Raw genomic sequence first — 12,548 nt, 5'->3', positions numbered from 1 at the left:
GCAATAAGAAAACTGTTCAACAGAATGTTCTATAGTTTCACTTATATACATTAAATACAAACCGTAAGGAAAGCACATAAGGAATACAAAAAGTTTGTTTGCATGAACAAACCCCAAGTATGCTCACCCCCGGCTCATAATCAGCCTATCATATCCCTTGATAATAGAGCATGCTTTGAGTGACACGCAACCAGCCAATCATTTAAAAGGTGTATTGTTCCGTCGCACCATCGACATTTGACAGAACAACAGAAACAGCGTGGAGTGAGAAAATGAGTGCAGACGCTGAGGAGATTGTTGATAAAAGTAGGGCAGTTCAATTCAAAATTATGATGGAATATTAGGGCCACATTGAGGAAGAAAAAAAACTTCTGAGCCTCTGAGAATAAGGTCGTAGTATTACGTGAATAAATTAGTATTAGGAGAATAAAGTTGTAATTTTACAAGAAAAAAGTGATACTATTACAAGAATAAATTTTATGAGAGAAAAAGTTGTAATTTTAGGCTACGTGTTATGTTAGAGGGGAAATATCAGGAGAGCAGCCTGCCGCCTGTGTTAAAATGAGGAATTCGGAGCATCTTGTGAAGTTATATTTTAGTACAAGTTTCACAAATAATGAAATACTTAATCTTTTGTCACATCAGCAGCACATTATCATATGTATCAGGACTTGAAAAGATTGTGCAGGAAACTGTGTCTATTCCAAAGAAAGAATCACATGGACTTGGAGGAAATTGCCTCTTTTGTTACGATTTTATTCTTGTAATATGATTTTTTCTTGTAATATTACGACTTTTTTCCTGATATATTACGTGTTTACTCTAATTAAATTGTGACTTTTTTTTTTATCAGTTTCGACTTCAACCTTATTCTCGAAATCTCAGAATTTTTTCCCCCTCAGCGTGGTCCAATACTCCGTCATACAAAAAATAGTGGTTCAGTTCAACCTTTTTTTCTTTTCTCCTGTAACTTCAACTTGGGATTCTGGACACCCAATGAAGCAGGAGGATGCAGTACGCTCAAACCGTATTTGAAACAGCTGCGTTCTTGCTGGCTAGAGCTAGCTAGCTCGGTCCTTTAGTAGATGTCACATCTCCAAACATTTAGGACTTTCAAGGGGGCGCTACCGACCCACATTCGGATTCTGAAATGTTTATTTCTTGCCTGAAAAATCTTAAAAACTACATTGGGTGACAGAACAACACTATGTGGTCGCTCATCTGCCACCATTGCTGTTATTTTTGTGAAATTTGAATGAAATGCATTCTGGGAAACCTCCCCCCACAAGTCCACACAAGTCACCTCCTTGAGAAATGGCTATAAAGTTTCTCTTCATGTAGATGGCAAATTACTGAAAATTTAGTTACAATTTGTAAGGAGAAATATTGACCAGATGAAGTGTCAATGAGGAAGCTTTTAATTTCATGTTGTAAATTTAAGCTTCTTGTACAAGTGACCATACTTGTTATCAAATTTATCTACTGTTCTTTGAATATTTGAATATTAGCCAGTAAACAAAGTGTGAGTAATCATATCTGTTTTGCTCTAGTTCTGTGTGGAACATGGCTGGCCCTTTAAGATTGATTGATTCGATTAGGATGTTGAAGGATAGTTGTATGACATGCTAAAACTAGCTAATTCTGGTGGTGTTCTACTTAGACTGCGAGTCAGAGTATGGGTCTCCCCATGTCTCAAAAGTAAACCCATGTCTCAAAAGTAAACCCATGTCTCAAAAGGCAGACAGTAATCTATGCACTGTAGTATCTCTTCTGGCAACTATAGCAACAAAACTACAAGGGATATATTAGCATGTTCATAGACACAATCCAAAATCAATAAATAAGCAAAAAGGCGCTTATATCAGGTGTGTGTGTGAGTGTGTGTGTGAGTGTGTGTGAGAGAGAGAGAGAGACAGTTGAGAGGGTTGTGATGTCTACCCAGTCACTGCGTGCACATGTTGGAGAAACAATTAAAGTGACTTGCTCAGTTCGTTTGGCCAGGGAGGAAACTATCAAGTATGTCTGTATGTAACCATGCAATAAGAGTGACATCCTCATCAAGTCTGATCAGCCATTGATCGGGAGATACACACTGGACGACTCAGGAACAAAGCAGTTCAATAAACTGAAGAAGTCAAACTTAAAGACATAAGAAGTACATTACGTATATTAAAACAGATTTATTTATTGATTGATTAATTGATTGATTGATTTATTGTATAGCCCCTTGCTCCCTTTACCCAATTTCATGATCTTGCCAAATGCCAGATTCTGGGGACCCTCTACTGATTTCCACTTTGACAAAAGTAAAGAATAACAACCTAATCCTTTCCCTACTCTAAAGAAACATACTTTAACGCTTTTAGTTTTATCAGTAACAGCATCCGTCACCCCCACACACACACGTAGTCACTGCTAAATTCAGCAAAGATGGTAAGAGATAGAAGCCAGACATGCTATTCCCCAGAAATACAGTTGTACCATGAGGGACAGGATGCATGACCATATATGGTGATCTGTGAGGCAGTAACACAGGCATTTGGTCTCGCAGAGCAAAAGAGAGACACAAAACTAGTCAGAACCCCCCCCCCCCCCCCCCCCAAAGAATAAGATACGTAATGTAAATTAATGCGACAGTTCATGAAAGTAGGCACGACAGGACAGGATATCAGTATTCTGATACTGTCAGTACATCTGCCAGGATTGGGGAATTTGGCCGCCCTGCTGGCCACTCTGTGTATTGTCATGCCTTGTGCTTTTGTTTGCTTTGGTTTTGCCATGTGCTTCTGTTTGTCCCTGTGTACTCCTGTCCCCACCCCCCACCTGATCCTTATTATTACCTGGCTTGTTTTCCCCAATAGTCTGTCCCTGCTGTTAATTGTTCTGTGCATTTAGATCCTGTGTTTGTACCTGTTCCTTGTCAGATTGTGACCTTTTGTTCCTTCTGCCTGTTTGTGTGAGTTTTGTCTTCTATAAGTTTGACCATGTTTACCCGGGCCTGTTTTTGCCTAACGATTTGGATTTGTTTGCTTTCTGGATTTGTGGCTTTGACCTTGAACTGGACACTGTTTTGAGATTGCCTCTTGATTTTTTTGAATAAACCTTATTCTACCCAGTGGGTCTGTGATTGGGTCGTGGTCAAAACCTCACAGATATGGAGAAGCTGGCTGAGGTAATGAATGTCAGAGGGTCGTGCCTCCAGTCCCTGCTCTGAAGCAGGCCTTGCTAGAGGAAACAGTAGAGGGTGTTGTGTTGTGTGCTTGAAATCAACCTGCTTCTGGATGGCTTAATTAGCCACTCCCCCTTGAGTTTCATGGTTTTGAGATGTGGTTTACAGTGCTGGGGCTTTACAGGACTTTGCCAGTAAAGACACAGCCTGTCATAGTTTGACCTATCAGTTTGACCTATCATAGTTTCACAGTCTGAAAGCACCTCTGTGGGATGAACATTCGTCATATGTTGAAATAAACAGCAACTGATAAAACAGATACAGCCACACTTAGGAATGTACAGAGTTTAAGTCAGTATAAGGTTTAGGAGTCGTTATATGTACTGAGAAGCTATGCCCTCTCTTGGAGACTATGAAACACATTATACATATTTTATTGTTATATTTCTTTGAGTCAGTAGATTAAACAAACTCCATTTAAAATGTACTTATACTTTCCTTCTTTCACTAATATTTCTCTCTCTCTCTCGCTTTCATTCTAACAGGAAACACTGACTTGCAAAAGGCGTGGAAGGTATACATGAGAGTAACTGATGATTATCACAGATTTCAGACCAGTGACCAATGTGCTGTCATAACATTAACTTTTTTGACTTTGATGCAATGTTTATAGTTTCCTTTTTTGAAATAACTTGGCAGGATGAATACAGTTATATTGAACAGATTTATAATGTAGTGACACACTTGGATGTAGGAATTTTATATTATGTTGAAATGCAGGAAAGTTCCAGCAATGATCATGGTGTGCAATTCCATATTTTAAGCTTCATTTTTCCTCATGCGCGAATCAGCAAACTGGAGTCTCATTCTGCCAGTTGCAGTGTCCATTTGCCTTAAGCAGCAATGGAGGCAAAAAAAGATCCGAGAGAAATTTAAAAATGGAAGGGGCAGAAAAGGTTACATGTGCGAGTGATTTAGTGAAATACTTAGCCGTGATGAGTCAAATGCTGGGTATGTCATATGCAACAGCTGCGAAACGTAGACTGCTTTGATCTACGAATACAGACTGATGCCGGCAAATAAGGCACGGAGCCCACTATTCACCATACGCTTTATTTATCGACCTAATACATGGAACATGGAAATACTACGTACATGTGCATACTGCAGACAATTTGCAGTGCTTTCCCATTTTGTTCTGTGTACTCACATGGATGTCTTAAAGTACTCATGTAATATACTACATTCTCTGCCGTTTCCCCTTCATTGGTAATTGCAGTTCAATTAAAATGATAATAAAGTCCCACTTGCAGGAAATACTATAAAAAGAATGACAGTGTAGAAAGGTTTCATTACAAATTTCAGATTCAATATTCATGTTTCAGAGGGCAGCAATTCATATTATCTGTTAATTGTTCATAATTGTCCCTCCTTTTTGTACAGAGTATAACAGCACAACTGGATGAGGAGTTAAATACACTGGAGAGGAAATCTGATAAATCCAGTGAATCAGTAAATCTGGCATCATGGGCAAGCACATTTCTGAACAATTCTGAGACACTGGTCTCTTCACTGGTGAAACCAACAGACACAGAAAAGCTCCTCAACTTTACCTCCAACACCACTGGTACATAATGTCTTTACCCTGACATCATACACACAGTCCTCTCTATCAGATATGTTTACCTATGCATGGATGGGCACCTCCATGTCAAATACATTTAAAACAGATCAGTGTTCACTTCTGACAGGAGTGCTACTGTAGTCCAGGTGTGCTCAGTTCCTGTCTCTGAGGGTAAAAGTCCAACCGCTCTTGTCTTGGATTGTCTGAGAACTACATCCACAAAAACGAGAAGCACTTTGGTCCTCCAGCTCTGGATTTATATACCCCTGTTTTAGACCAGTCTACCTAAAGGGTGCAAGACAACAAAAGCCTAACCGTGTATCTGTAGCTTAATACTTCCTGTTCAGTTAGGAACACAAGCAATGGACTCAAATGTCCGCAGATGTGTTTTAACAGGAACAATGATACACTTCATGGAGAGAAGAACATTACATGTGCATATATGTGTATATGTGCATACCCTTTTTGTCTTCTGATTGATGTGATGTGGAATTGTCTGTTTTAATTCATATTGTCTGTCAGAAGTGAAAGTCTACACTGTCGGACCAAACGCCACTGTAAGGAATGTCCTTCGGCTCAGTAATACTGCCGCTCTCATGGATATCGACATCATCAGTATTGCAGAGAACAACAAGGGTAAGTTCAAAATCTGAACAGTCCATGTTATGCAGAAATTACGATGGTTGGATGTGTGTTTGTAAAGTTTAAGTAAATGTTAAGGACTCAACATTAAACACACTGAGTAACAGAAGGTACTGTGGTGATAATTTTTTGGTAGTTTGGATTTAAAACGTTGTTTATCTGAAACTCAGGACATGCATCTGTGGCCTTCATGACGTACAACAACATGTCAGAAATACTGAAGCCCACCTTCTTCCCCTCAAAGAAAGACACAGTCAACACTATGATGTCCACAGTAGTCTCAGCCTTCCTGCCCGAAACCACCAACAAAACGCTTACCAATCCAGTTAACTTCACCCTGAAACACATCAGAGTAAGCATTTTGACTCCTTAAATGGATATATGGAAGGAAACAGATGGATCGTTACATGATAACAGCATTATGTATGATAAATGAGAAATTATTATGCATCAGCAATAATAACACATGCCACAATAAGCATACTTACAAATCATTAAAAAAAAACATGTGATATACATGTGAATGTACATTTAGACATGTGAGAGGGAGGCACCTGTGTAGTAAGGCAGAAACACACAAGCATTCCATTTCACTTTATTGGATTTTACACTTTTACAAGTTTACACATGTTCCACCTCCACTGACCAGGACATGGATCCTACAGGAACCCTTTACTGTGTCTATTGGGACAAAACTGAATGGAGCACAAATGGCTGTGTGAGAATCAGTGAGAAAAATTCCAACCATACAATCTGTTCTTGCAAGCAATTGTCTACCTTTGCTCTCATCATGCAAACTGAAAAATTACCTGAGGTAAGGGAATGCAGGTACTTTATCATGCAGATAAAAGTAAAATATATTACAGAATGAGAAAGTAATAGCAATTAAATATACATATTACTTCATGTCATCAATAATGTGTGCAGTGAAGTTTTACCACAGCATTTTGATGTGAGAAAGTGTCATGACGTAGTTGTGATGTCACGGTCTGTCCATTAGTGGCCGCTATTTTCCCCATCTCATTTTTACTTTCAGCATGATTTATTGAATTTCTCATTCGTAAAAGTGACCAACAAGGTCATGTTTCCAAAGTCATATTATAGCTTGTGAGATATTTCATAAGGAATGATAGATCAACATTTTATGATGATTTTTAATGGTTTTCATTAGGGCTATACCCGACTCAGAATTTTGTCAGTGGAATCGGATTTAGCGGTTCAACATGACTATTCGACTGTTTGTTCCTTTTTTTCCCTGCCATATAGGTTATCTGACAATCAGAAAATCCATTGGCATGAGTTCCAGTGTATGATTTCGGCCACATTAACATGCTCAAATGCAACAAAATCATGGCAACAAATTTTTGAGCATTTAAAAATCAATAAAAGATTTGAATTGCCGCCTATTTTAATTGCCGACATACAATGTCGGGCTACCATGTTAATTTGTTGGAATAATGAGACAGGCAGCACGCATGTATTTTGTTTAAATTCAGGTCTTGTAGCCTATTTTTTTTTTTTTCATTTCCACTTTAAGCATTAAAAACAACGTGTAGCCAGAAATGAATAAACAAATGAAACAGTTTAAAATAAATTCACAGCATTTTTCAACATTCTTGCATACGGAATTAGCATTTAACACTGTTAGGACTGTCCTTCAAAAGTTCGTAATGCCGCTTTAGACTTCTTCTTAATGCTTTAGACTTCTTCTGTGATATGGTTATAGCCAGCCTAGTTTACCAACCACTCCACCTCAGGTTTCAGCTTCTCTCATCAGTTAACCACCAGCGCATGTTGTCACATGGATTCTTTTTATTTAGGAAGCGCACCAGCTAACCCTGCTAGAATCTAAAAATATATCTATGATTTCCCTTATTTATAATTCTTCACTGAAATGCTATCCCTGTACAACAGTGGACGGGATTTATATAGAAATGTGTGTCAAAAAACACCCTCTGAGCAGCAGTTCTGGGGATAAAAGTAACTCTTCAAACTTCAGAGTTTAAAGTTGAATGCCAGAAATAGTTCAATTTTGCACGAGGATGACAAGCACATGAATTATGGTGCAGAATCACACTGGAGTGCAGAGCGGTATCTTAGAATATGTAAAACTTGACGGCCCCTGTCAGAGATAGGCTTTAGCAAAATATGACCCCACCTGGTTCTGTTTCCACTACCACTACCACCAACACCAACCAGCTGAGTAGAAAAACATCCCAGTGAACCCTGGTTCTTTGTGCATCAAGCTGTGAACAGAGTCTGGATTTAGTGTGAGCAGTAACAAACCGTGGTCACATCCTGTCTAGTAACAAAGTCTGGTTGTTGTGGTTTAATAGTGAGGGAATGATTTCATTAGATCTGTGAGGTCATTTTGAAATAGATGCTGGTACACATAAATGCCACAGCTTACCATAATATTAGAACAGGCCCAGTGCATGTTTCATATTCAAAGTTTATCCTTTACCACTTGGATGTGTTGGATAGGCAGAGAGTTCACTTTTCTTTAGACCTTTTTCAGTGTGAATGTGGAGTCCATTACAGCAGCATGGACCATTATTCCATTGAAACCTTTCGAGCAACTGGTAGGATCAAAGGTCTGAAGAGTTGAGAAAAAGCTCATCTGACCCTGTTCAACCTGAACCACTTGTCGTTTTTTCAGTGGAGTCATCGCTTGGAGCTGCTGAACACCATTGGTTTTGCAGGAGGGCTGACATTGCTGTCCTTGGCTGTTTTCACCTTCATCCTGTTTCGTAAGAACTCGAGAGTGAGCAGCGTACTTCGACTGAACCTCTGCATCTGTCTGCTGCTAGCACAACTCCTCTTCCTGCTTACTCAACGTTTTCTGGCTCACAGCAGTTACAAGGTGTTGTTAATGGCATATCATCCATCATCAGTTCACTTCTATTAATGAAATGATAACAGTGGTATACATGAAAAATAGGTTGATATTAAATTACTTTATCAAAATCACGAGGATGCTGCTGATGTTTTTAGGGATGATGAAGATGATGATGATGATAATGATGATGATAGTAATGGTGACAACTAACATGTTTCTTTCTCTAACATCTCGCCTTCTGCTCAGAGAGCATGTGCTGTGTTTGCTGGAATATTGCACTTCCTTTTTCTTTCTGCATTTGTGTGGATGTTCCTTGAGGCCATAACACTCTTCATCTCAGTGATGAACCTATCAAAGATCAAATCCAGGCGGAGGGAGGTGCTTCACTGGAAATACCAACTTGTGATTGGTTATGTGCTCCCCACTCTTGTGGTCGGTGTATCTGTGTCTGTTCAGTGTGACGGTTATGACAGTGAGACGTGAGTACGGACAGAGGATCCAGTTCTATCCACCATCGATTAAACTTCTCAATTGATTTTAAAGTTTATCAGTGAGCAAGAATATGAAAGTAATTGCACATTACTGAGGATGTAGAAAACAAAGTGTGATTGACAGGATGATGCATTCCATTTCGAAGTGCTGTGTTGGTCAGTATTAAACAATAACAAACCATTTGGTGTAATAGCTTACACTGTATGATTTGTGATGGACACTCTTCTCTTCTGTGTAGGTGCTGGATTAAGTTGGGGACGAATTTTCTCTGGAGTTTTTTGGGTCCTGTTTGCTTCATTCTTGTAGTGTGTATCCTTTAGTAATCCTATTCTGTGATGCTCAGATAGACTTGCCTCTTATACTGTGAATATACTAATACAGAAGGTGATGGGAGTTCCCTAGGTCCTGAACAGGTTTTAACTAATGTACTTAAACCAGTTGTAGAATCAGCAGTTGAAACTATAATTTGCTCTCACCTGTCCAGATGAATTTGATCCTCTTCATCACCATCATCATCACTCTTCAGTGTACACTGATGCACCTGAGCGGTGATGTCTCACAGATCAAAACCAGCAGGTAACACAGAAAGACCCACAACACACGCCTTCACATAAACATCTACATTTTTCTACCACTCCATTACTAATGTCATTAATGCACCTGCAAATAAATTGACACATTTTAGGACTATGGTGTTCAAAGCGCTGGCCCAGTTTTTTATACTGGGTTGCCCCTGGATACTGGGGTTCTCCACAAACATCAGTGAGGGGGCAGAGATCATCTTCCTTCTCCTCACTTCCCAGCAAGGCACCTTCATCTTCCTGGTCCACTGTGTCCTCAATGAAGAGGTAAAGCAGAATCAATTTCAAAAATCTTTGATTTTATTTAGCATGCTTATGTTTCCAGATGTACTGCGACCTGCATCCATGAACTCTGGTCATGATATCAACACCCCCCGCACAACCACCCCACACCCCTATCTTTTTACGTTTGTCTTCAGGTCAGAAAGCAGTACAAAAAGTTGTGGTACACCCTCTGCCCTCACCATGACATCGATGCATTGTCAAATGAGCAGATGACAGAGGTGAGTGACATTAGCTGACACCAGTCAGATTCAAGTGTTATATTTCTGACATGAGTGAGATGTAGTATGTCTTGGCTTAGGACATGACTGGGATTTGGAATTAAAATAAAAGACTTAGGGAAGTCTTGAGTTTCTGAGGTTGCTTTTGCTCCACCAATTCACTGTACAGCATATAAACGCATTAAGATATGTAATGAACTGTTGGAAACAATTATGCTGGTTGGATATCTCCAAAGGGTCTGTTTAACACCTGTTATCAGTGTTAAGGTTACGATTAAAAATGAAAGTGTATATAAAATAATTGTTTTCCCCTGAGTCTGTGACCATTAATTTGACTTTTGTGTGTGTGTGTGTGTGTGTGTGTGTTCTGCAGAACATGAGGACTGTCCAGAGTACCATTTACAGCACTGATGCTGTAAGTGTCGACTTGAATAAAAAGGATTAGCAGGGAGAGGGAGCAGAAGAGAGGAGAGGAGTCTACAAGCAATTTAGTCCTTGGCTTTGTCTTTTAGCCCCAAATTCATTGTTTTCCATATATTTAGAGAACAATCCATGAACAGCCTGGAGTAGCCTGACAGTTCAGTACAAATCAGAGCTGTTTTACTCAGCCCAAATCTTAAACAATTTTTTTATTGTTTGAGTGTCCATTATATGTATGTGTTCTTAAGATCATGAGGACACAGTGCAGGGTTCGTATGGTCATGAAAAGCCTGGAAAAGTCATGGAATTAGAAAATAGCAATTTCCAGGCCTGGAGAAGTTTTGGAAAAATAAATAAACCCTGAAAGTTTTGGAAAAGTCATGTAAATATGCTCCACAGATACCTGTTTAACAGAGTATATGTGGTTCAGTAGGGCTGTGTCGAATGCCACTTTTTGCCAATCGAATTTCAAGCAACCTTTTTCGAACAAAGCTTCAAAAGTCTCTGACGTGATTGTTTTGGTCTGTTTCGGAATACTCTACTTTCTACTCAATAATATGAAAAAAGAGATGATTGATATGAGGGAACTGCAAGTCACATTTTTTATTTTGAAAAGTTTGACACTCTTTACTAGACATTATTTACATCACTTGATCCTGAATTTGCTGTCTTTGTGGTGTCCACGGTTGGCATTCCTTCCATAGCTGAGGAGGCCTAAGGCTAAGCTAAACTTAGGCGTAACTAACGATATTGTACACCTTCATTTACTAAGAGAGCCATTTTACGAATTCAGAAATTAACATTTCAGATGGTTTCCCAGATTTGTTGTTGAGCGATGGTACACGAGTTTTATCTTGCATGTCTGGCACGTTCCTATTTTTTTAAAAAATCATTTTCAGTAAGCTTAAAATGCTTTCCAACCAAGGATTTTTTGGACATTTTTTGTCCAGGGCTGAGAATCACGAAAGAACGTTATTCCTATTTTATCCGCGAATTTAGGACGCCTTCATAGAGAGCAACACGAGGCTTTCGTTGCTGAAATTGAAAAAGTACAATGTGTTTACTGGCAAAATTGTTCGTTAAATGATAATAAAAGTTGGCCGCTTTGACATCTAAATTTCTTGTCTTGCAGTAGCAATAACCTTAAAACTCCAACCGAGCACACCTAATCATAGAATGCTTAGTTTCACAATCGAATGCCAATTCAGTGAACCAAGCCTCGAATTTTTCAGCACCACCCTATGGTTCAGTTAAGATGGACTGAGAAAAATCTGTATTGGTTAAACGGTACTTTAATATTCTGGCAGATCAGTCACGTCATGTTACTTTATGTTGTTCTCTGCGTGGAGCAACGTCAGACTCCGACGTGAGTTGCAGCTTGTACTTTAACAAAATGTAAATTCGCGCAATGCCAGGAAAATGGCGATTTAATCATGTCTGGCTTCAAACCGCACAGCTTGTCATTAATTTTAGTTAAAATATACTGTGATAAATTTGGACATGGATTTTTATTCTTATTTTTCTTTTTATGTATACACAGACATTTCAGAGAATGTAAGGTCATGAAATTTTGCTCATGGAAATTTATTGGTAAAAATGTGTATGAATCCTGACAGTAGTATTTACAGCGCTGATGCTGTCTCTAGTGTTGACTCAGATAAAATGCATTGGTAGGGAGGGGAGCAATCAGTGTATAGTTCAGTCCCCAAGTCTCTCTTTACATATTAGATACTAATGAAACATAAAGAGGACATGACAAAATAAAGGCATGGAAGAACAGGGGGTTAAGAAACCATTAAAAGGCAAAAAAAAAAAGAGTGATTTACAATGCCTCTTTAAAAGCACTGTTAAATGTATTAATGAATGTGTTAAAATGAGTTCATTTTAAAATTGCGAAGTGTATCCATAGCTTTGAGTTCTACGAGGGGATTCTACAATTAGATTAAGCTTAGATTCCTTAACATTAAATGGTTGAATGTCTGTTTTTTTTTGCCTGAGTTCTCTTTCTCCATCTGCCTGTATCTGAATTTGTTCCCTGAGCTCTGTATCCTTCAGATTGTTTTTAATAAAGGGTGATTTGTTCATACATCCAGCCTCCTTCATGATAGTCTGCTTGCACTGTCAGATTTGGTTGTGTCTTTCCTTGCTTTGGTCAGAGTGTGAACTTTCCTAGTTTGTGAACAATCTGTCTTAAAAACAAAAGGAAGTGAGTGAGTGATGCGGTGGAATGGTTTGTAGGAGAACAGAATCAAAAGAACAGGTAGAAAAAGTATTTTTG

At 38.8% G+C, this 12,548-nt stretch overlaps 1 protein-coding gene across 1 annotated transcript; it reads left to right on the top strand.

Moving 5' to 3' along the window:
• Positions 1–8,580: 8,580 nt before the first annotated feature.
• Positions 8,581–10,988, top strand: LOC115815895 (adhesion G protein-coupled receptor E1-like). The gene is made up of 6 exons (XM_030778864.1): positions 8,581–8,753; positions 9,005–9,071; positions 9,251–9,342; positions 9,452–9,614; positions 9,767–9,850; positions 10,905–10,988. The coding sequence occupies exons 1-6, from the start codon at positions 8,581–8,583 to the stop codon at positions 10,986–10,988; spliced, it is 663 nt and encodes a 220-aa protein (XP_030634724.1).
• Positions 10,989–12,548: the final 1,560 nt, after the last annotated feature.

The sequence above is a fragment of the Chanos chanos genome, chromosome 7 (genome assembly GCF_902362185.1).
Source record: "Chanos chanos chromosome 7, fChaCha1.1, whole genome shotgun sequence".
Classification (NCBI taxonomy): domain Eukaryota; kingdom Metazoa; phylum Chordata; class Actinopteri; order Gonorynchiformes; family Chanidae; genus Chanos; species Chanos chanos.
This window is presented reverse-complemented; position numbering and strand designations above follow the sequence as displayed.

Excerpts from the sequence above, each read along its gene's own strand:
- LOC115815895 (XM_030778864.1), top strand. The coding sequence starts at position 8,581 with ATGTTCCTTGAGGCCATAACACTCTTCATCTCAGTGATGAACCTATCA. Across the intron at positions 9,615-9,766 it reads ACTGTGTCCTCAATGAAGAG|GTCAGAAAGCAGTACAAAAA; the intron begins GTAAAGCAGAAT and ends GTTTGTCTTCAG. Across the intron at positions 9,851-10,904 it reads CAAATGAGCAGATGACAGAG|ACATTATTTACATCACTTGA; the intron begins GTGAGTGACATT and ends ACTCTTTACTAG.